At 38.5% G+C, this 24,238-nt stretch overlaps 1 protein-coding gene across 2 annotated transcripts; it reads right to left on the bottom strand.

The window, feature by feature from the left end:
- Positions 1-15,138: 15,138 nt before the first annotated feature.
- Positions 15,139-23,106, bottom strand: LOC149835084 (putative disease resistance protein At5g47280). 2 transcript variants are annotated; one of them, XM_090010393.1, is made up of 6 exons: positions 22,968-23,106; positions 21,325-22,274; positions 17,253-17,653; positions 16,589-16,941; positions 16,320-16,513; positions 15,139-16,238 (listed from the first exon to the last, which is right to left on the bottom strand). In XM_090010393.1, the coding sequence occupies exons 2-6, from the start codon at positions 21,989-21,991 to the stop codon at positions 15,403-15,405; spliced, it is 2,451 nt and encodes an 816-aa protein (XP_089866519.1). In that variant the 5' UTR covers positions 21,992-22,274; positions 22,968-23,106; the 3' UTR covers positions 15,139-15,402. The 2 variants fall into 2 exon arrangements, with proteins under 2 accessions (XP_089866519.1, XP_089866518.1); XM_090010392.1 differs by having other exon boundaries at positions 15,139-16,513.
- Between the last annotated feature and the right edge of the window lie 1,132 nt (positions 23,107-24,238).

Genomic DNA, 24,238 nt, shown 5'->3' with positions numbered 1-24,238 from the left:
GGTCTCCACCGTCAAAGCCGGCGGGAGGTGTTTTGGTTGGACTTGAATAGGGTCATTACTTCATTGAGGGACCATCATATTATCATGGGAGATTTCAACTGCCTTCTGTCTCCTATCGACTCAAGTATTCCGGTGTCCTACTCGGCTTCAATAAAAATTTTCCAAAACTTTATTCAGATGAACCGGTTGTACCACGTTCCCCATGTAGGCGAAGCTTTCTCGTGGACCAATCAGCGATCTAGACCATGCTTTCGTCTGCTAGACAGAGTACTTGTTTCGTCAGATCTGCTGAGGTCTATTAATGACATTTTATGTTACCTACTTCCACCATTTGTCTCGAACCATAGTCAGATTGTTATTCGATGGGGACAAGGCTTCACCAGTGACAGATCCTTTAGATTTGAGCAATGGTGGCTGAAGGAGGCGGGTTTCAAGTCATTAGTCCAACAATCTTGGAGTAGACCTTGCTATGCGGTCCGGGCGGCTACTAGATGCATGGTTAAGCTTTTTCGTCTATCCCGCGATATCAAATTTTGGCTTACCTCCAATAAAATAAATTATTGCTTTGTCTAACATGAAGACTTAAAATTAGGAGTGTCAACAGGCGGGGTTTGACTTGGACCCAACACGTACCAAACTCTATAGGGTTATTAAGGTTTGGTGATAAGAAAGGAGGTCCTATTAGAACCTGGGCTAGACCCAAAAGGTCTAATTAGTATTTGGAGCCATTATGGTTTGCTAATTTTCATACCAAACCTGTGTCCTATCTAAGTTCTGATTAAGATATATTTGTTTTTAATGTAAAAAAGATAAAAAGTATTATTTTATCAGGTATGGTCTAAGTCTGGTTCATGTAATCCTATGACCCAGGTGGTGGGTCTGGTCCTAATACTTGCACCTCAAATTCAGATTTGGGTTCGGATCCACCTGTGACTAAAGCAGATCTAACCTCTTGACACACCTTATTTGAAAAGGCAATGTCCGTTAGCCTAGACTAGACTTGCAGGGGTAATAATAATGCCAATAACCTCTTTGATTTTTTGAAAATTTTTATAACCTAAAGTAACTGCACCTGGCACCAAGATAGAGTCGGCTTGCCATACCTACGACCATTATGCCAACAGCCTAAAACTCCAATGCTAGGACCTTCGTCCCGGGCCTATGTTGGGTGTTGGCTTGCACAAAAAGGAGATGCCCACGGGAATGGGACCTTGACCACTTGTCTAGCGGCCAAGGTCCCACCCAACTACACCAACTAGGGGTGTCAACGGGTCGGGTTTGATTCGGACCTAGGTGAAACCAAACTTTGATCAGATTTTTGGGTATGGTATCGGGTCCAGACTCGGGTCTAATCAGGTTCACTATAAGAAAGCATACTCGAATCTGATAAGAACTACATGAATCTCAGGTCGGGTCCTGGTCTGGTATAAAATTTCACAAACTATACCTGGGTCCATGTATTAATCGGACCTTCGGGTCTGGACCTAGGTCTTAATCGGGTCTTCTTATTTATCACCATACCCAGACCCTATAGGGTTTGGTTCGGGTCGGGTCTAGTTAACCCGACCCGTTGACACCTCTAACGCCAATCACTTGGGACAAATTTTATTTTATTTTTATTTTTCGATCTTGTTATATCCATAGTGACCAAAGTTAAAAATGGCAAAATACCGGCAACAAAAAACTCATGAATAATTGTTTTTTTTAAATCTCACATTTTAAAAATAAATTAAAATAAAAAATATTTTTATAAAAAAATATAAATAAAAATATTTAAAAATAAAAGCACACATTTTTTATGATAAATAGCCGATAAAAACATAAATATCATGTTTAATATGCGATATTTATGTTTTTAACAAAAAACTCATGAGAAATTATCATTTTTAACTTTCAGGTAATTTCTCGCGATACTATGATTATACCCTGTTTTGTTTGAATGATTTTCAATTTTTAGAATAACTACGTACATTTTATTTTGTTGTATTTGTTGTGCATTCTTGATTTTGTCCTTACATCATCCTTTTAATCTTTTGAATGACTTTTATATTAGTTATAGCCAGAGTGAAAGGGTCCATCTCTGTATGGGGTGCAGGAATACTGTGAAAGGAAAATGGGTAAGCACAGATTATGGTCTCCCAATCTCTGTCTTTAAATATCCAAACATGGCTTCAATCACATTCATCACGATAATTAGAATTTATCACAATTTTGTCATGATAATGTAATAGTCCAATTTTTCTCCTAGATATGCAAACATGGTTATGAATAGCAAAAACCTTGGGACATTTTAACAGCCATTTTAAATGGTCAAGAAAACCATACTTTAAAAATATCAATATACGTTTTTATCAATTATTGTTGTGTGGGTGTCTTGAATTTTGGACCATTTTTAACCCATGACCCAGTCTGAAAATATATAGGAGATTGCACAATGGGAATTTTCAATGAGATTTGCAGTGATGACAGAGGTCGTGGGTTGAGACGAATTTTCAATGTGTTAACCTGATTAGTTTTATATTTTTTTCTTTTGTACAAGAGATTTGTGCCTTTGGTTGTGTATGTTGCTATTTCCTTTTGGAGTTGGGTACGAGAGTTTGGGGTATATTGAGGAGCTATGTATCTCTCTTCTATGTTTCTTCACATCTTGCTAGTGGATTTTTTGCTCATCCTTCACCCGTGGACCGTAGGTATGAGTGTATTTTGCTTCGGATTTATTGGCGGTTTGCATAACAACTATAGATAGGGAAACTTGGATTTTAGTATTAAATCTCAAGATTGACCTCCGCTTATCCTAACATTAACAACCATTTATCCTTTTTTGGGGCGTTGGGTTGGCTCGAGTAGGTCTTATGTTCTTTTTCCAACTTCTATGATGAGAAAAAGTTGCCCTTAAACATACCACCGAGGTGGTATCCCATGTGGTAACGTAGAGGTGGCAAAACCTGACACGACCCGCCAACCTGCCTCTTAGGCGGGTTCGGGTTTGGCTTAAACTAACCCGTTTAATAAACGGGTCGACCTGCCTAACCCGTTTATTAAACGGGTGAGGTTCGTGTTAGGGGTATGCCAACCCGGCTAACCCGTTTAATAAATGGGTTAGGCGGGCGGGCCAACCCGTTTACCCGAACCTGACCCACCAACCTGCCAATCCGACCCTGACCCGTACGCCAACCCAACCCGCCAACCCGCCCGCTAACCCACTAACCCGTTTACCCGACCCAACCCGTTTATTAAACGGGTTGACGGGTCGTGTCGGGTTATCCGTTTACTAAATCGATCGGGTTTGTGTTTGCCACAGCTGACCCGTTTATTAAACGGGTCGAGTTTGGGTTGAGGTATGCTGACCCGCCAACCCAACCCGATTGCCACCCCTAGTAGTAAGCGGGGTCCTGTGTCAAGCTGAAGGCCCAAGATCGAATCCCTCTGCTACATGGAGTGACTGTTGTTCTAGTAGGGGTTCGCCTAACCCCAGCTAGCCTTTAAAAGAAAAAAAGAAAGTTACCCTTAAACATAATGACGACCCACATTTTCTCTCTTTTTGATAATAAGGTTCAAATAACTAAAATACCCCTCAACATGAGGAAGAAAACTCACTAACCCCAATAGAAAAAATATGAGTGATTAATATCACTTAACCCAACACTAACCATGTCAAGCTCACAAGAAAACAAATCACGTAGATGAGGTTCAGACCCGGAGATGGGCTCACCAAATTCAAAGCAAGTGGGATCTCATCCTACAACATAAGATGGGATATCCTACCATTCCAACTTAATGGTTATGGTTAATCCACATTTTCATCCAAAACAAGAACTAACCCCTAGCAACTTTTTTTGTTAGAGCTCAAATGCATCATGATGCGATAGGATCCTTTCTCTAAGTATCTACCCTTCTAACAAGCAAAAGAATTGACAAAATAAGTTGTGTTGTTTTTTCACAGCAAAATAATAATGTAATAATAATAATAATTATTATTATTATTATTAAACGACCTATTCTCCAACCACAGATGTTTTGTTTTGCTGACTAACAAGTTGGATTTATATTATAAATGAAGCAACATTAATTAATTTAGGACATATGACATAAACTAATAAAAGAAAATGCATCATCTCTTCCAATGAAATGGTATAACAGGCATCCAAATTTCAAAAAATGATGCAAAGACAGATTCAAGAAGCTGAAGCATTAAAACTTGGTCAGGGGGAATAAAGTTTATTGGCATAAAATGCACAAATTATTCAACCCTGTCAATCCTAAACCATAACCATGACAAGGTGCTTAGCAATACTTTCATGTACCTAACTTCTCCATTTTCCAATTGATATAGCTTGTATACACACGCGCACGCACACACACAGGAAGGTGAACCAGTTATATGAATAAAAAACCAAAGGTAATGAATCAAGGATTACACATTTTCCCATTAGGATGTTAAAGGCATAGTTGGCAAACTTGTTACTTGGACTTGGAGCGCTTGACCCTTGACTTGCGAGTCAGCAGGTTGACTCAGTGACTCGGACAAGTTAAGACTATAATTTTCAGTGTTATTACACAAATATGGCATGTAAATAATCAAAATTGATGAGGCTGCATGATCACTAAATTTAGTAAATGATGTCAATGATTAAGCTATACTAGTATACAACTCTACATAATTATTAACATTTATGATTTAACAATATTTAATTTTTTATAGGAAGTACCTTTACAATGTATTAAAATCATGAGATGTATGTCAAAAAATACATAAAGTTCATCCCAATGGGTGATCCTGAATCAGCGACTCATCTGGGATTCGATCTTGCTCGACTCGCTGGGTTTGCCATCTATGGTTAAAATTCAAAGAGAAAACATAATAACATAGTGACAAAGGTTTTTATAGGCAAAATCTCATTTTCAGCAGCAGCAATGGATGGTTTATGAACTGATTGTGTCGCGCCTAGAGTTCGCCGCTTATTTCTTTCCCTTTTGGTTTCTTCCGCACTTGCGCTCCTGTTTTTTTTTTTTAAATTTACCCTAAAATCCAAAGGATTTTACAAGTCGGAAAATCTGGGGGTGCGACAGATTGAGCAGGAGCAATGACGTCTCAAACGCCAGGAAGGAATCACAACAGCAGCTAGGCCACACGCTTTAGATCGAGTACAACCACAACCAAGTGCACATGAACAAAAATCTGCTACCACTTTCTTCCCAAATTTCTTCTTCAAAGAGATAGCAACCTCCTCACACTCATTTTCCAGATTTTTTTTAAAACAATAGCCAAAACTGCTTGTCGACCTCTCTTCTTGGACTCTTAAACACCCAAAATAGAACTTCATAAGGAGGACAAGACCTTCCCAAGGCAGCCTCATTCCAAGGCCAATGAAACAAACATTTTTTAATGTGCACATTAAACCCTCTTCAACAACCATTTTGACTTTCAAAGTCAAGGGTTGGGTTCAGAAGAAGGCTAGAAAAGTGCACCAAAGGTGGCGCCACTTTGGTGCTAGCGAGTTTGGATCTTGAACAAGATCCAAACTAGTTATAAATCGGATCCTTCACTAAATATTGCTTAGAACAAAATGTAATAAAAAAAGAAAACTACCCTTTATCCTCGTACACCCTCTAGTGCCACAAAAAGATCCTATAGGACACTAGAACTATTCGAATCTGTAGAATCCGACACCTAAAAAAATAAAAATAAATATCTAATATGATTCCTACTTTAACAAAATGGAATCGAAAACAAAAAATGCAATTTCTGAGAAGGTAAAAGCAAAATTCTCAGAAAATGAAATACGATAATCAAAATGGTTTTTATTTCTCGAAGATCCAATTGGACTCGGATAGTCCTGCATGTCATTGGATCTGTGAGGTATTGCATCTTGGATTGAGTCTGGTGAATTGGATTTGGATCCAACTCATCTTCACTGAATGGATGATCCGAATGCTCTACATCATCCCCTCCTGGGTCGAAAGGATTCATTCTCGGAGCCTTGTCCTTCACATGCGAAGCTCTAAATTTTTTACAAAGATTCAAAATAACATTAACGCAGAATATGTTTCCAAGAATAAAAATTGAATTATGCAATGCAGACAACATTAGATATATAAGAGAATAATTATGCAGGCTCTGCAAATATTGTAAAGTGCTATCAATCATTAACACATTAACATTTTTATCATGCAAGGCAAACATATTTGGGTTTTCACTGAGATATTCACATTGATTCTCACAACTATTTATGGTTCGATAAAAAATATGCAAATTAATATTTCTTGCAAAACGTAATTCAGAGAAATTTGATTGAGGCACAAAATTTTCAAGGACATGATACTTAATAATTTTACCTTGCATCAGAGCTCTAATGATTGCAACAAAATTTGGATCATCAAAAAGCACAAATTTTCTATCTAGCATTTCACAAAAAAAATAAAATATCGTATAAAATTCACTCTAGGGTGCACTTTCGTTTTCAATGTTAAAAATGAAATGAATTGCATAAATCATCAATACAAATCTACTACATGAGTTTTGTCTAGATGCAAAGGCAGTATGCAACTCATTTTTGACCTGAATCAAATCTTGATGAGCCCAATTTTTTTTGGATGTTCGCACTCAAAACGCCTAATATACTCAATTCGCATTTAGGGCTATGGTGACTTTCTAATGATTCAACTTGAGAATTTTGAATTCCTAATTGCTAGATGACACACATCTTGAACGAATTTTTAGTATGAAGATTGGGTTTTCTAATTTCCACATTTTCATCAAAGATGGATTCAATAAAGACATGCATGTGATTATTGTCAAAATCTTTGCATTCAGATGAGATTTCTTCTTCAATTTCCTCATTGGATTCTTCGAAGATCAAGTTATCATAGATATGTTTCTCCTTGCAAAAGGATAGAAAATCTCCATGTCTTTCATCGAAGATAGGTTCACTAACAATCTGTCACGTAGGAACATCCTCAACTTATGGTGAGAGTTCCTCTTCATCCTTCTCATCAAATACTAGATCTCCAATGATTTCACGAAAAAACTCCTCTAGGGGTTCTTTCGTGAAGATACCCAATGCCGGGTCAACCACTTCACATGAGGATTCCTCTTCTGATTCTTCAAAAGTTTCGATCTTAGGATCATAGATAGGGTCAAACACGTTCATGGATCTCTCATGAGCCTCTAACTCAAAGATAAAAAGAGGTTTTAACAGATTCGTCTATTTCTAAGATATCATCTATTTCCTTATCAGATTGAGATTTTTCTTGATGATCAAAACAAAATTCATCGTCCCACCCAGAACTTAGTCTTGATGTACCCTCCATCCTAACCTTCAATGCAACTTCGATGGTAGGTGGATTTGGAAATTGGGTAATTGAGGAAGAGAATGACACGCGAGTACCCCGACTCAGATTTTTATAACAGGGATTTGTATGACTTAACATACAATGCTTCAGGCTCATCTCTCCAGGGTAGATATGGGGTAGGAACTCAACTCTAAGCTTTCGTTCCCTGTAATCCCATTGGACAATAGGATCCTTACTCAGACAAGAACAAGATTGTTTGAGCCGTTTCCACCAAGTGGCAACTTGAGTCTTTAACCTAAGACCAACTAACTCTACCTTCTTGTGTTCGGAAATATCCAAAGACTTCAGACTGATTTTGACAGTTTCCAACCATTCTAAAAAATCTTTAGAGTGAGATGTTGCCTTAAATTCTGGGATTTCAAATTCGTTGCCTATCCTCCGGTTAGATTTCTCAGGCTTGTCAGGTGTTCTACTCGAACATGTTTGAATAGAAATATCATGTTTGTTTTCAAGACCAAATTGATGAATTCTTTCTCCTTTTCTAGAGAATTCTTTCATTTTCTGACTTATATCTTCTATTTTTCTATTATTTTCTTCGACTTGGCACCGCAAGTCACGGTTCTCATATCTAATAGCTCGTGTGTCATTTTCTAGTTATGTAACTTAAGTGTTCTTATCCTAATTTAAAGAGGTTGAAAATTTTGGATTATCTTTGAACTCTGATGGTTTGACATACCTAAACCCACAAATTGGATAAAACAGGAAAGCTTTTTAAAGGTAATTAGTTGTCTGAACCCTTAGTTAAAGAGGATGCTTAAGACCATAACAGAGACCCAGTTTTCGTTGAGTGCCATAAATCAGTGAATTCTGCATCATGATTTCTGAGGACGCATCTATGAATACTGTTTGACGTGGCCAACAGGTTCCTTGTGAAATTTTAGGTGGCTCTGCCTACTGATTTATAAAATAAATGGGCCCTGTAGTCCAAATTTGTTAAGATATCACTCTGGAAACTACGTGAGGACAAGTATGTTGGGCTTTCTCTATTTCTATTACTTTTTTTAAGCATATCAGATGGGTCTGAGAGCAACCTGATTGTTCATAAAGGGCCACACTGTGTATCTTGGTTTGTGTCGTGGAGACAGGTTAACAAATCAGGGCACGATTTTATATTCTAGGTCGTGCATGGGTTTGCTGAACCTCAACCTAGCTTAGCCTGCCCATAAGGTGCAATAAAGCTGTACTGCTTGAAGTTAAGATGGTTAGGGAATGCAGGGGCAATGACTTCTAGGACTAACAATCTTGGAAGGTCTAGCTGTTGCTTGATTGGAGATCCTTTACTGGGAACAATAAATCAAAATTGCGATCGTGCCATACCCTGAAAGTGCTCTATGAGTATAAATCTTTCAATTGTTATAATGATTGCATTATATTTTCTTGTATAAAACTAGTTGTGTATAATAGTAATAAATGTTTTGATATAGTGTGTAACTTTGTGTAATGTTGAAGTTGTATTAGATGCATATAATGCTAGAGGATATAATTCTATAGGTTTTAACGACACTCGCAAAGTAGCAATTGTATTAAAGGGATATAATTTACCTATTGACCTAATCCTACTGGATATGTCTGAATTCGATGTCATATTGGAGATAGATTGATTATTTAAAACATCATAACCAAGGGAAAGTAGACTTGGACCGACTCGGATTGTCGTAGGTTGAGTTTAGCCTCTCCAGACCTATGACAAAGATTTAAGTTGTATCAATACTAATAGTCCAGAAGTACCCTAAATTTTGTTTTCGTATAATCACCTACAAGTAATTTCGAGGACACAATTCTTTTTAGGGGATAAGTATGTAATAACCGCAATTTTTATGCATTTTTTATGAAATTATTTAAAAATTTATGTGATTCGGGCTTGGGGTCCACTTTTCAGATCCATATGAATCATATATATATATATGTATGCATATATATATTATAATATATATATATAATAAATAAATAATTTTGGGTAGGATCTACAGTTGGACTCATTTAGATCCAACCTGTGGATCCACAATTATAACTAGACCTAGAACCAATTCATGGTTGAATCCCGAGTCGCGGGCTTCGGACCCGGACCTGGTTGCATCTAAAGGTCTCAGATAAAGAATCGTGCCCTAGCACGATTCTTGATCTGTTGGGAGAGGGTCACTTCTTGTTTAAAGGGGGAGAGGGTCTCACCCTCTTCCTTCTGCTATCATGCTCTCTCCCTTCCCTCCCACCTCGTCGGAGCACCCCTTCTCCTTGCCGCCGCCGACCACCGGATTTCCTCCTGCTCTCTCTCTTTGACGATGACCAATGGCCATCTCTCATGTCGTCTCACTGCTTAGTACTTCTTGTCGCCAAGCCGCCTCCATCATCGTCGTCCCAAGTTCCACTGTCGAGATTCAGGTTTCAAAAAAAAACATAGCGGAAGAAATGAAAAAAAAAAACTGTCCAAAATGCTCGTCTCTCATCTCCCTCTCTGTTCACACCTCCTACGCAGCAGCAAGCCGTCGGTGCTGGAGACCTTGTTCTTGCGACAATGACTACCTTCTCATCCTCCTCCGATCGTCGAAAAATGGTAGGATTCTGTCTTTTTTTTTTGTTGGGTGTGAACTGAATCCGTTTGTGGTTGGGTCGGTCAAGAAGAATCCTGATTATTTTCTCATGATCTGAACATTTCAATGTATTTCTTGGCTGCCGAAAACCCAACTCTGTGAGTCTGGGTTTTCGGTAGTGGTGACATTGATTTGGGGGTTTTTCTTCGCTAACCCTAATCTCGAAACCCTAAATCGTTGATTTGGGAGTTTCAGTATACTTGTAAAAAAAAGGATCGAGTCTTAGATTCAAAATCTTGAAAAAAATGGGTTCCCAGTGGCTGCTACTGCATATTTTGAGGGTTTGGGATGTTACATGCATAAATTCTTGTTTCTTTTATTCTTGGTATTCTAGGTGGTAATTATGACATGCATCTAGTAGACAATGCTTTATTTGGTCTTTACTTGAGAATGAGATGAGATATGTGAAACAATTGAATAAGATCCACATTAGAAAGCAGTTCTATGTTTTCTTTGGGATGCTTGCAAGGGTAAGAGATTGGAATCTTAGATCGTTAAATCTTTAGTTGATGTCAGGTTCTGAGATCTGCTGTATAGAGTAAATCTTGGTCATGATATGCCTCTTATTTTTGGTTTTGAGGTCAATGTAATGATGGCATTGCCAAGCAGCCTGTCTAGCTGGGAAATAAACATTCTAATCATACTGGGTAGACTTTTCAGATTGCAGCACATTCTACCTTTTGTCCCACTTTTACTTTCCTCGGCACTTGATGCCATTATATGGTGCAAGAACTTCTATAGTCACCGTAAGCGTCACATTTTCTGTCATTATAAATATAGGCTAGATTATGGGTCTAGATATCCTGGAACAAAAAGATTCCTAGGAGCCATTGCTGCAATGGATGTACAACCTTCGGATTGAGGCTGTGCAACAGCACATTCTGATGATTGAGATGATGGGATGCAATTTTTCTTTTCGGCAGTAAGGAGTCCTTTAAAGAAAATGTTCAGTCAGTGATCTGGCCTATCCACTTCATTTATGTCTGTTACGCTACCTGAAATGATGTTTTAAAACATACCATAAGTGGCTAATAAAAAAAGAAGAAGAAGAAGAATCATGGCCACATTGCACAATCTGTTTACAAGGGGGTTGATCTGATGACTTATCTGACTCAACCCAGTTGACCCTCCTACCAGGTCAAATTTTTTAGGTTTAAGTTATACATGGGTAACATCAGAACTTATGACGATAGGAAGGGACTTTAATTGTTTTATTTGTGCATGAACCCATTCCTCATGCTAAATTTTCTTTACAATAGAGCATGCTATCCGTTCCAATTACAAATATTTGCTATTTTAGGTTCTGATGTTGCTTTTATATTGAAACTCTACTTTATCAATGCCACAGTTTCACAGTTAAGCTCTCTTTATGGACGTGAAGTTTATACACCACACTAAATAGTTGATAATGGAAAAATCCTGAATGAGGATATCTGACTTGGAGATTCAAATATGGAAAATGCCACAAACATAAAACAAGGTAAACATATGGTTTATATGATGTTTTGTTGACAGTTTAAATACTTGAGTAATATGTTATTTTTTGTGGATTGTATCAAATCTGATTTCTAGATTTTATTATATGATATCTTGTGTTCTGTCATCAATTCTGATTTTTATATTATTATATTGACTGATATCCAAGATAACTATACGTCATTTTACTGACTATATCAAATCTGTTTCAATGTTGGTTTAATAACTAATATCAAATCAGAATACATATGTTTTCGTTATCTATTATCATGCTTGATTTCAAGTTATTTTATTACCTATTATCAGACTTGAGTTCAAAGTTATTTTATTTCCCTTCATCAGTATTGACTTCAAATAGTTATGTTGGCTGTAATCAGATCTGAGTACATGTGTTCATGTATAATCTTATACAAGTTGTATGCATGATATTGTGTGAAATTAAATATGCTTAAGAGAGAGAGAGAGAGAGAGAGAGAGAGATTATTTTTTTATTTTGTTTTTTTTGGGGGGGGTGGGGGGTGGTGGGGGGGGGGGGGTTGGGAGTGTTGCATTACATAAACGAAAGCTATGGTAAGGGTTACGAGTTTAAGGTCGATGAGCTATGCATTGAGCCCCCATAGTTTTGAGGGTCTGGTGGATTTATATCAGATTTCAATTATATTACACAAGTGCAGCTAATTTTTCAAAAGGAATGTTTTCAGGACCCTCAAATTTGATTATAGATACCAAACAGCTAACCTATGCCCTACTCCAACTTTTTTCTTTTTTTAAAGGCAAGCTGGGGTTAGTCAGACCCCCACCCGTTATTACTCGTACCACTGGGTTTTAAACCTACAATGTCCCACCGTAATTAGAGTCCAGGGTGGTGACAAATAAGTAGATCTGATTAAGACCCAGGTCCGACTAATACAGAGACCTGGGTATAGTTTATGAAATTTTATACCAGACCTGGATCCAACTCGACTTACAAATTTTCAATGTAAATATGATAAAAAATATAATTGTACCAAGTATGGTCCGGGTCTAGTTCATGTGATTCATATTGGATTCGGGTATGGTTTCTCTTATAATAGACTTGGGTTTGGATACGATATCATACCAAAAAATCTGTTCCAAGTCTGATTCCACCGGGGTCCCAACCAAACCTGACCGGCACCCCTATTTATACCCTTAAATCAAAGACTGTTACCAAAGATGGTTACATCACTGTCTCAATCACTAGAGGAGTACCCTAGGCCTAAAGGTAAGGCAGAAAGGCACCACGCCCTCTAAAAAAAAGAGCAATTCTCTCTCTCTCTCTCTCTCTCTCTCTCCTGAAGTCATTCACTCCTTACATCTTAGTGGCCAACCCTATTTTTCTCTTAAATTAGATTTTCATAAAGCCTTTGATTCTGTGCATTGGCCCTTCTTATTTCAAATGTTATCCAATTTTGGCATTGATCATTGTTTTTCTGGGTGGGTGAGGGAATTGGTCTCTAATGCTCAGACCATGATTAAGATTAACGACACTAGAGGTGGCCAGATCAAATTGGGGCATGGATTAAGGCAAGGCTGCCCTCTCTCGCCTTTGTTGTTCAATGCCATTGTTGAGGGTCTCGTGGTGTTGCTCAAGCGTGCTGCGAAAAAGCGCCTGATAGATCCTCTGGATGTTCCGGATTTCTCGGACCATATTCTTATTTATGTCGATGATATGATTATTTTTGGGCGAGCAAAGGTGCAGCTGATGCTTAGATTCAAGCTTATTCTCCAGTTCTTTCTTTCTCTTTCTGGGCTTTCCCTAAATGATAGCAAATGCGCTCTTACTATGTTCAATGTCCAGTCTTCTGTGCTTGCAGCAGGTCAACAGATTTTTAATTGTGCAATCTCTGAGTTTCCGATGATGTATTTGGGCCTGCCATTACAAGTTAAGCGCCTTTCTTTCGCTGCTTGGGCTCCAACTATTCAAAAAGTGAAAAACAAGCTTTTTTCGTGGTAGGCGTTTTATCTCTCCATTGCTGGCCGTCTGACTTTAATCAGACATGTTCTTTCTTCTATCCCTGAATTCTTCATGTCAATGTTCGTGATGCCTGTGGGCGTTGAGAAGCAGATTTGTCGTTTAATGATGGATTTTCTTTGGTCTGGGTGTCAACTTAAGAGTAAGTGTCATTTGGTTGGTTGACGAACGATGGTGTTACCTAGGCGTATGGCTGGCTTAGGTGTTTTTGCTCCAAGACAAAAGAGTATTGCTCTTGTGGCCAAGCAATGTTGGATGTTCCATCAACCAGGTTCTCCATGTGCTTGTTTGCTTCATGCTAAATATGGTGCTTCTCATTTATCTCATTTTTGTCATGGAACCCGAGGGTTGGCGATCTCACACTTGCGAAGCATGTGGTTGAGAGCCTTATCGTCCTTTAGAGATCAAAATGAGTATGCATGAAATTATGATCAGTGGTTGCAATGGGCGATTGCACCAAATGTTGTGTTCCACACCCACAAAGTGTATAGATCGTTGCTCCCCCCAGGGGCAAATTGGTTTCCTGAGTGTGCGTTATGGGGTAAGGGCCCTTCCCCAAGATCTCGGGTCTTGGCTTGGTTAATTTTATATGATAGGGTTCAGACTCACAGTTATTTAAAGACGTTGGGCTTTCAGTTTCCAAGTTGGTGTGTGCTGTGTCAAGCTGCTGAATAAACTACTTTTCATTTATTCTGGTCCTGCCCAATTTTTGTGGCCCTATTTAATAGAACGTGGAAATCTCCGAACGTAATTGTCAAAGAGGAGTCTTTTGCGCTTGATCTGCTCCTAGGCCCTATTGAAATTAGACGATGCAAGCGGTGGAGACTGATCTAAAAGACATGGTTGCTTACTACTTGGTGGTTTGTTTAGATGGCACACAATGATGCTACTTTCTGTCAAATACCGGTCATCCTTAATATTTTTGTCCATAAAATCCTGGTTGATGTATATATGATTCTATGTAAGCATCTTAGGGACCTCTCCTTCCGTCTGAACAACGTTCACTCATCGGTGGCTTCTTCTAATGCAGCGGATCCTGGTTGAGCTTGGCTTTGTTGTTTATTGCTAGCTGGTTGTAGTTCCTTTTCTTTAGCTTTTGTTTTTCTATATTTTAGTTTTTGTTTTCTATTTTGTTCGGTTCATGGGTTCAACATTTTGTTGATCTTCATGAGTGATAATGTTGATCCTCTCTCTCTCTCTCTCTCTCTCTCTCTCTCTCTATATATATATATATATATATATATATATATATATATATATATATATATATATATATAAAAAGGAGCCATAAGGTTTCCTTGTTTTAACAATGGGTTCCCTCTGTGTCCTAAAGGGACTCTTCACATGTTCAAGCCACGCACACACACAGACACACACACATGACGTTTCCAAAATATCCCACATTTTCAATGTATCCCAACTTTTTACCAGGGTTTTAATAATTTCGTATTTCTCTCACAATTTTAATTTTTAATATTTTTATGTAACATCTACCAAGTTCTGTTGATATATACCAAAACAAGAGTTTTAAGAAAATTTCAGAGTTTTTCCGTGTCAAGACTCGAGAAAACCCCCCAAAGCGAGAACTGTGACACTGACAATCGAGCCTTGAGATAGTGATGCAACTAGTTGTAACATCAACAAGGAAGTTCAAGGAGAGCCATTCACTGTGTATATATATATATAATAAAGACAACAAAAACTACGAGAAAAAAGTAAAAGTATAAAAAGAGTAATTTACAAAAAGCTGCCTAAGTTAGCTGCTGTATACAAAAAACTGCCTAACATTTCTATTATTACATGTAACTGCCTAGGCGTGCATATCCATGTCCTTATTACAATGTAATACATTCAAGTAGCTGCATAGAAAATGGGATAAAGCTAATTCAGATGCAATTTAAAATTCATAGGAAACAAATCAGTGATGGAGAACCTAATTTCCACAAGTACAAAGAAATGGATTAGCCAAGATTTGATTTGCAATCCAGCTCACTAGATAAGAAATTTCAAGTTCACATCCTCTTTAGGCAGTTGCATAATTTCTTTCCCGAGAACATGCTCAAAAGGCTTCCATAGACGAGCAGTATCCTCATTACAGACAACAGCTTGAAGACCTTTCATCTGTGTTACTGATACAGGCAGTTTCGTCATGCCTATACACCAGCTCATGTCAATCTTTTCCAAACGGTGAAGTTGGCCAATCTCATCTGGGAAATCCTCAATTTTTGAACAGTGAGACAGATCCAAAATCTTGAGACTTCCGAGCTTACAAATTGAATCTGGCAGGCCTTCCAAACTATGACAAGCACGCAACCTTAGGACCTTTAATCTGCTTAACGAGTCAATTCTCTCAGGCAGCTCAATTAAATCAGGGCAGTTTGTAATGCTCAGTTTCTGTAGATTGGTAAGATCACATATTCCCAGAGGTAATGTCTCTAAACCGTTGAAATAGTCAAACTCTAGCTCTGCCACCAGAGGAAGGATGCTCGGGATATCCAGCGCTAAATCGTTACTGTCTTGACTAACCTTACAAAGCACCATTGATAGCTTCTGCAGATTTGGCAATGGCTCTGTAAATGTAGAGAGAACGGGGACCGATATCTTCTGCAGCCTGATTCTTCGGAGATTTTTCAGAGAGCCTATTGCAGGAAGGCCACTCACTTTTGCATAGTTCAAGCTGTGATTTGCAATAATCAAAACCTTGAGGTTTTCCATTCTCTCCAGAAATGGAGGCAAGCAATATGAATCGGCTGAAAAGTTCAGAATAAGAACTTCAGCATGAGGGAGTGACATATCAAACCAGTTCCAGGGAGCCATTTCATTTTCACCTGCATAAATATCAAATATAATTGCAATTTGTGATACACTTAAAAAATCAGCAAAATTAGGTGTAGCTTTCTCATGCCTACCAGTGCTTATGGAAACAATCTGAGCTAGGGATGTTTGATCCTTTTGTCGGGAAAGATCTGCTTGCCTCATGAAGAGCCTTGTGTTCTGGTGGTCATCATTCACCTGGTTAGTATAGATGGCCAATTCCCTCAGCAGATCATGCTGAATAATAAAGAGGTCACTAAAGCTGCCATCTATGTCCCCTGCTGCATCCCTATGAAGACATTGAAAAATCACAATTAACAGAGAAGACTTCAGATTGTAATGCTGCATAAGGTTAGAAGCCTACCGTGTTCTTTCGACAAGTGTGACAAGATTTCTGCTGGAGAGTTCAAGCAGAGCAACATAAGCATCATCTTCGCTTAGGTCATGGATTTCAACCCACATGTCAACGACGGAGGTAGCAGGTATCTTTTCATCCTCAGGAAAAGAACCCAGGTCCATAAAACACACTCTAAGTTCTTTCTTCAAGGTAATTAAGCTGGTGCGCAGACACTTTAGGAGATCTTCGTGTTCCTCAAAAATTTGGCCTCCTTGTTTAAGCATCTGTGCTGTCTTATGCCATTTTCTCATGGGTTCCTGCCTCAGTGAACTGCCTATCACTTTTAGTGCTAATGGGAGACCTTTGCAGCCTTTCACTATCTGCAATGTAATGATTAGAGGCATCATCTTATTGGAAGAGATAAGGGTCAACGGCAACCCATATGGACACATGGAAGTGCATGGTGCTAAAACTGGCAGAAGACCATCCAGGTAAGTGACTAGTACATGGTATGCAGGCACAAAACAAATATGTGAATAGGTCTCAAGCACCTGATAGTGAATACACATAAAACTGCCATTCATGGGCATACATGCATGTGCATGACTTTCTATGGATCTGTTATTGCATGTATATTTTTTGTAAGCATGCATTTTGTCAAGAAAAAAAATAAATCAGATCAAATACTGACCTCTTTCACCAGCTTACCATCCACTTTATCAAGTGCTTGGTCAGGGGTAAAAGCCCAGTGACAGAACAGATCCATGGCATCTTTTGGTCCCAGAAATTTTAACGTGTAAACTGAATCGAGTAGTTTAAATTTGATTCTAGATGTGACAAGAGTTCTTAAGCCTGCGTTCCTGAACTGAAGCTTCTCAAGTACTTTTTCAGACCAAACATCATCAAGAACCACCAAGACAGGGTCTCGCATTCTCTTGTTTAGATTGTCTGCCAGTAGATTAATTGCATCGTTCTCATCCATGAACTCAGGTATTTGGTTGGCATTGATCAGCTCTGCCCATAGTCTCCGATAGATCTCCATCAAATCAGGAGATTCTGAAACGATTATAAATACAATCTTTCGAAACGTGGCTGGAGATGTCAAACAAAAAAAGCAATTAGCAATGCAGCATAAATCAGCTATGGTACCCTTCTTTCACAGGGAGGACCACAAATAACTCCGAACATAATATTTTGGTTTCTAATATAGAAAATTATATTATGTTCGGAGTTATTTGATCTTCCCTAGAAAAAGGATTTAGATGTCATATTTTTAAAAAACAGAAAGTTTTCTGGGGCTTGAGGGAAATAAATTAAGTTCCAAGGAGACAAGGAGCTTTCCAGAGGACTATAGAATAGAGATTGCGAGAACCTGAAATGTTTGTCTGATGATAAAGTTTCAAATCTCAATGCATATAAATTATAGAGAATAGAAACATCTTTGACAATTAAGAAACCATGGAAGGATTATAGAAATAACTTAAATTAGTGCATATTACCTACTTAATGGACATGTAGGCATTAGTAGGGATGGATTTGAGAATATCCATGGAGGCTATGGTATAGGAGAAAGAAATGAAAGTGGAGAAAGGATTTTAGATTTTTGTTTGTCCTATGATATGATCTTAGCAAACACTTGGTTTAGGAAGAGGGAGTCTCACCTAGTAACATTTAAAAGTGGGGTTAATACGAGTCAGATAGATTTTTTCCTACTTAGAAAGAGAGATAGGGGTTGTTGCATCGATTGTAAGGTTATACCAGGAGAAAGTGTAGCTACACAACATAGAGTCTTAATTTTAGATCTTAGAATTAGACAATGCCGCAAAAGGGATAGACATAGGATAGATCCTAGAATTAAGTGGTGGGCACTGAAAGGAGCTAAACAAGGAATGTTTGTAGAGCAGGTAGTTAAGGAAGTTGATTGGTGTCTTGAGGAGGATTCAGAATCAATGTGGAATAAGATAGCGGGTGGTATGAGAAAAGTAGCTAAGGAGGTATTGGGTGAGTCTAAAGGCGGTGCACCACTAGGTAAGGATACATCATGGTGGAACGAGGATGTCAAATTAGCTATTAAGGTTAAAAGAGAGTGTTATAGAAATCTAAGTAAGAGTCGTGATAATGAGAATTTGGAGAAGTATATGATAGCAAAGAAGGAAGCTAAAAAAGTTGTTCGAAACGCGAGGGCTAAGGTATATAAAGAGGTTTATGACAAGTTGGATACCAAAGAAGGCGAGAAGGATATTTATAGGCTTGCAAAGATGAGAGATAGGAAATCGAAGGATTTGGGTATGGTTAGATGTATCAAAGATGAAACGCAAAGGGTTTTAGTCAAAGATGAGGAGATTAAGGAGAGATGGAAAGATTATTTTGATAAGCTATTTAATGATAGTCATGCTCAAGATCTTGGAGACTTCTCCATTCCTTTTCATGAGATAAATCGTGACTTCATGCGCAAGATTCAAAAGAAAGAAATTGCAGAGGCTTTGAAGAAATTGAAATCAAGAAGGGCAGTTGGCCCAGATGGTATACCTATCGAGGCTTGGAAATGCTTGGGAGAGAAAGGTTTAGAATGGTTGACAAATCTTTTTAACTTGATTTGGCGAACAAATAAGATGCCTAATGAGTGGAGGAAGAGTACTTTGGTGCCTTTATATAAGAATAAGGGTGATATACAAGATTGCACAAACTATCGTGGTATAAAACTCATGAGTCATACTATGAAACTTTGGGAGAGGGTGATTGAGTCTAGGTTGAGGAAGGTTGTCATGATATCGGAGAATCAATTTGGTTTTATGCCTGGAAGATCAACCATGGAAGCTATACATCTTCTTAGACAACTTATTGAAAGATATAGAGAGAGGAACAAAGATTTACATATGGTTTTTATTGATTTAGAGAAGGCATACGATAGAGTACCTAGGGACGTTCTCTGGTGGACAATGATGAAGAAAGGTGTTTCTCTCAAGTACATTAGTATAATTAAAGATATGTATGAAGGAGTAGTAACCAATGTCCGCACTTGTGGAGGGGTGACAACCAATTTTCCGATAACGGTTGGGTTACATCAAGGATCTGCTTTAAGCCCTTTCTTATTTGCGATAGTGATGGATGAGCTTACGAGATCAATTCAAGAAAATGTACCGTGGTGTATGTTGTTTGCTGATGATATTGTTTTGATTGATGAGTCTAGAGCTGGGGTTAATGCTAAGTTAGAATTATGGAGACAGACATTGGAAGCTAGAGGTTTTAAGTTGAGTGAGAGTAAGACTGAATATATGGAATGTCGGTTTAGTAAGCAACGAAGTAGTGATGGGAGTGTAGTGAAGCTTGGTGAGCAAGATATACCGGTGAATGATTATTTCAAATATTTGGGATCCATCATTCAAAAGTATGGAGAAATGGATGGAGATGTAAATCATAGGATAAAGGTTGGGTGGATGAAATGGAAAAGTGCTACTGGAGTGCTGTGCGATCGTAGAATGCCATTGCGGTTGAAGGGAAAGTTTTATAGGACGACTATTAGACCCGCTTTACTATATGGTACGGAATGTTGGGCTGCCAAGAGACATCATATTCAAAAAATGAGTGTAGCTGAGATGCGGATGCTTAGATGGATGTGTGGAAATACAATAAAAGATAAGATTCAGAATGAAGAGATACGTAAGAAGGTAGGTGTTGCACCCATTGAAAATAAGATGCGAGAGAATCGTTTACGGTGGTTTGGACATATTCGGCGAAGGCCTAATGATGCTCCAGTTAGAAGGTTGGAGAAATGGGAAAATATATTAGTTAAAAGAGGTCGGGGTAGGCCTAGGAAGACTTGGATGGAGATGATAGGAAAGGATATGAATGCTTTGAACCTCACCGAGGACATGGCGTTGGATAGAAATGATTGGAGGAAAAGGATTCATGTGGAAGACCCAAAATGAATTTCTTTTTTGGTTCATATCGCTGACCCCAATTGTTTTGGGATGAAGGCGTAGTTGTTGTTGTTGTTGTTGTAGTGCATATTACCTACTTATAGAGTGTAGCTCTTACTACTTATTTTATAGTCTTAGTGGCTTGAAAATCTCGTGTCTCTGGTTCGTTTAGTCATATCACCCAGAAACTTGGAGATGAATAATTATGTTGCTTTTCTTTTATTTTTTCTTCTCAAAGATTACATTATTTTTCATACTATTTTGCTTTTCTTTTATTGTTTCACCTCAAAGCTTGCATTCTTTTTGCATACGATTCAGACTACTGATATCCCATGTAGAATTCAGTTGCTCCCAGTTCACATTTGATTTTCCCCTGCTTAAATAGGAAAGAGTAACTTCGACCAAACTTTACCAATTCTGCCAAAAAATGTGAAACAAACACTTTGATGTTGTGGAAGAAACTCTATAATTGTAAAATTTGAAGCATTATGTGCTATTCTCTCGATATAAATAACTAAAAGCTAAATTAATGAGAATCTATAAAATTGAGAGGAGGAGAGGGTTTGGGATGGGCAGCATAGATCTATCCATACTTTTTTCCTTGTTTTTATATTTCCACTTTTCTGTCGTCTCTTCATCTTTTTAACTAATATATCATGATAGATTAATGGCTCTTATGTTTGTTAAACTGCTATCTTAATGCTGTCGTGCAAATTACTAATATGTGCCCACACACGCACACTATGTGCAAAAACTGTCAGCTTGTACTGACAAAATTAATGTTTAAGAGGTAGGTTGTGTAAGAGAAGTGGAAAGGATATAAGGCAGAAAATAAAGTTGTACCTTTAACTTCCTCATCTTGACAGAGTTTTGTCACCAAGGTCGTTTTCCCGCATCCTCCAGGTGCGCATACTCCAATCATAGACACATCTTCACCCAACAACTTTCTTTTTAACTTTTCCAAAGGAGAATGCAACCCGACAATGTTACTTGGAAGTTGAGGCATGGCACAACTAGAGTAGGGAAAACTTGCACCTTGAACACTGGAACACATACTGATGCTACTAATCCTCCTGATCAACTCTCTCATATTTATTGAACTCCTTTTTGATTCTGCCCACATATCAGCCTGCATATTCATCTGTGCAAACCTTGCCAACTGTTCATCTAAGTTATGTAATTTCTTGGAATAATTATATTTCTTCCAGATTTTCCAATTGGGCAGCTTGGAACACTTATTGATCAACTCTATGCCATTGTTCAAATACTCTATTAATTGAGACATATCCTTTTTCCTTAGAGGTGCTAGAGCATCAATCTCTGTGCTATCTGTTAGTTCTTCATCCAATTGTTGAACGACGTGTACTCTAACAACCAATGCATCTAGTGTTGCTTTTAGCCGATCAAAGTGCTCTTTAAACTCCACAACGGTATTCCTTGCCTTCAAAACAGCTTTTAGTAACTCTGCAACCACAGCACCTACTACTGCTCCACTAACTAAATCTGCCATTTCAGTGTGGAAGCAGGTGCAAGGCAAGTACTGTGACTTCACAATGAAATAAAAATCCCCCCCCCCCAATCACTGTCTTCAAGCTCCAATAACAGGTTCAAGCTCACTGTCTTTGGTGTTCAGTCTCTCCAGATTTAGACAAAAAGTGCAGCTTTTGATCTTTCAATTGCACGAATAAGGAAGCACTCTCCATCTTATCCATGTTCATCCCGATCCTCTTATGGAAAAGACTGAATTTTGGTTGCGGACACCGAAAAAACAACTCCAGTAAAGTTACAGAAATCTACATTCAGAAATATAAAAAAGAAATTGTGTTAGCATTCACTTCTTAACTCCATGGGTCATCTAACTCTTTTGACTAAAATCAACAAATCTTTAATAACATTTGGAGAAAAAATAGCAAAACTTCTTGGTTGCATCAACCCAAAAAAGGGTGAGTGTAACTAAAGTTGGAATTCAACCATATATCCGAAGCAATTCTGAGGGTACAGTCACAGAACTAAAAACTAGGACCAAATTCAAAACCAAGAGAATCATACATCCCAAACCAGAAAAAGGAGGAGGAATATGGAAATTGGGAAAGCTAAAAACAAAGGGAAAAGTTACACAACAAAAATTAGGCAAAGAACATTAAAACATGCCTCATGAACCAAAGATTTCAAACTTTCACTAAATTTGGCAATCGTCCACGGGGGAAAACAACAAAGAAAGGGTAGCAAACCAATTTTAAGCATACAATCACAATCGATCCAGCGTGTGACGAAGTTGGTCAACCCCAAAACCAAAAATCGACCTCTGAAATCAAATGTAGAACTTAATCCAAGCATCCCCAATGCACCAAACCGAGCCAACAGTAGAGAGACGGCAATGGGCCTCAGCAATCTAAAGTCTAAACGCCAAAAATAAGAAGAATGGTTTTGCAGAAACACAATCTAAAGACCCTTCTTGAAAACCAAATTGCAGTACCGAAACGCACCTCTTCTTATTCAGAGTCCTCCCGCCGGAATTTCAACACTTGAGATCTCAAGGACGAACCGAGAGAAGGAAACGAGTGACTCCCTTTCTCAGAATGAAATGAAGGATGCCCTTTCTCAGAATGATACGAAGGAAACGAGTTACACCGGTTCTTGTCGATTTTTGCGTAGTAGGAGATCGAAGGTTAGCTATGCAAGTGCGACAGCTGCAGCCCTTGTTAGGTAGGGCTGGAGGGGCATATCACCAGCCCACAGCTGGGCTAGTGCACAGCCTGGTCTGACCTGACATGCAGACTCCGACCGGTCAGCTGATGTGCGGGAAGAAGCCATGTGGCTTATAAGCGAAGATTGTCCGGGGCTCAAGGAGCTGAAGCGCCCAACAGCTGAACCGGCAACCCATGAGTTGCTGTCACTACTGGGCTAACAGCATGGTCAGCCCACTGACCAGCAGGTTCAGGCTCACCCGCTCAGCCCAAAAACTTGAGCAAAATCACGGTGTAAAGAAGAGCCTATGCGGTATATATATATATATATATATATATATATATATATATATATATATATATATATATATATATATATATATATATATATTTGAAAGGTAGGGTGCTGGAATAACAACCCTTGCACCCTCGGCTGAGAGGGTGCATTTCAGCCACCCTACTGGGTTTGTGCATCCCAAACTTGGGGTCCACACGACTATGAAAAGGTCATGGGACGCCCAGCCAAGGTGTGGGTTGAACCCCATGAAAACAAAGAAAGATGCATAAAAAAAATGTGTGTGGGTGTGAGCCAATGTCATTTGAAACTTACCAACAAGAAGAATGCAACCATTACTTCTAATCCACCGAATCCATCATGCATTTCATGCAAATGCATTGTGGAATACTTGGTTTTATGTTTGCATGTAAAAATAAGAGATGTATCATTCAATCACAACGAAAATGGAGAATGTAGACATATTTTCACCTTGATTCTTCCGAAAAAGAGGAGGAACACGATTTTACTTGGCTGTTAGTGTAGAGGGGAGTCCCTTTTCGGTACCCAACCCTACACAAGAGCACAATGAAGCTCTAATGGAGGCCACATATATTCAGTTGGGAGAGAGAGAGAGCTTCAAGAAATTCATCCCTTACAATCCTTCTCTCTCCTCCTTCAAAACCTTTATATGTTAGGGTTAAATCAATGAGTGACTGAGATTAAATCTTAGAAAAATGAATGGCTAGAGTTGTTTCACGCTCATCTAGGCCACGACATTGTTATGATTTATTAA

The sequence above is a fragment of the Nuphar pumila genome, chromosome 6 (assembly GCF_984573655.1).
Source record: "Nuphar pumila chromosome 6, dmNupPumi1.hap1.1, whole genome shotgun sequence".
NCBI classification, from domain to species: domain Eukaryota; kingdom Viridiplantae; phylum Streptophyta; class Magnoliopsida; order Nymphaeales; family Nymphaeaceae; genus Nuphar; species Nuphar pumila.
The sequence above is the reverse complement of the archived record's forward strand: the minus strand, read 5'-3'. Positions and strand labels throughout refer to the sequence as shown.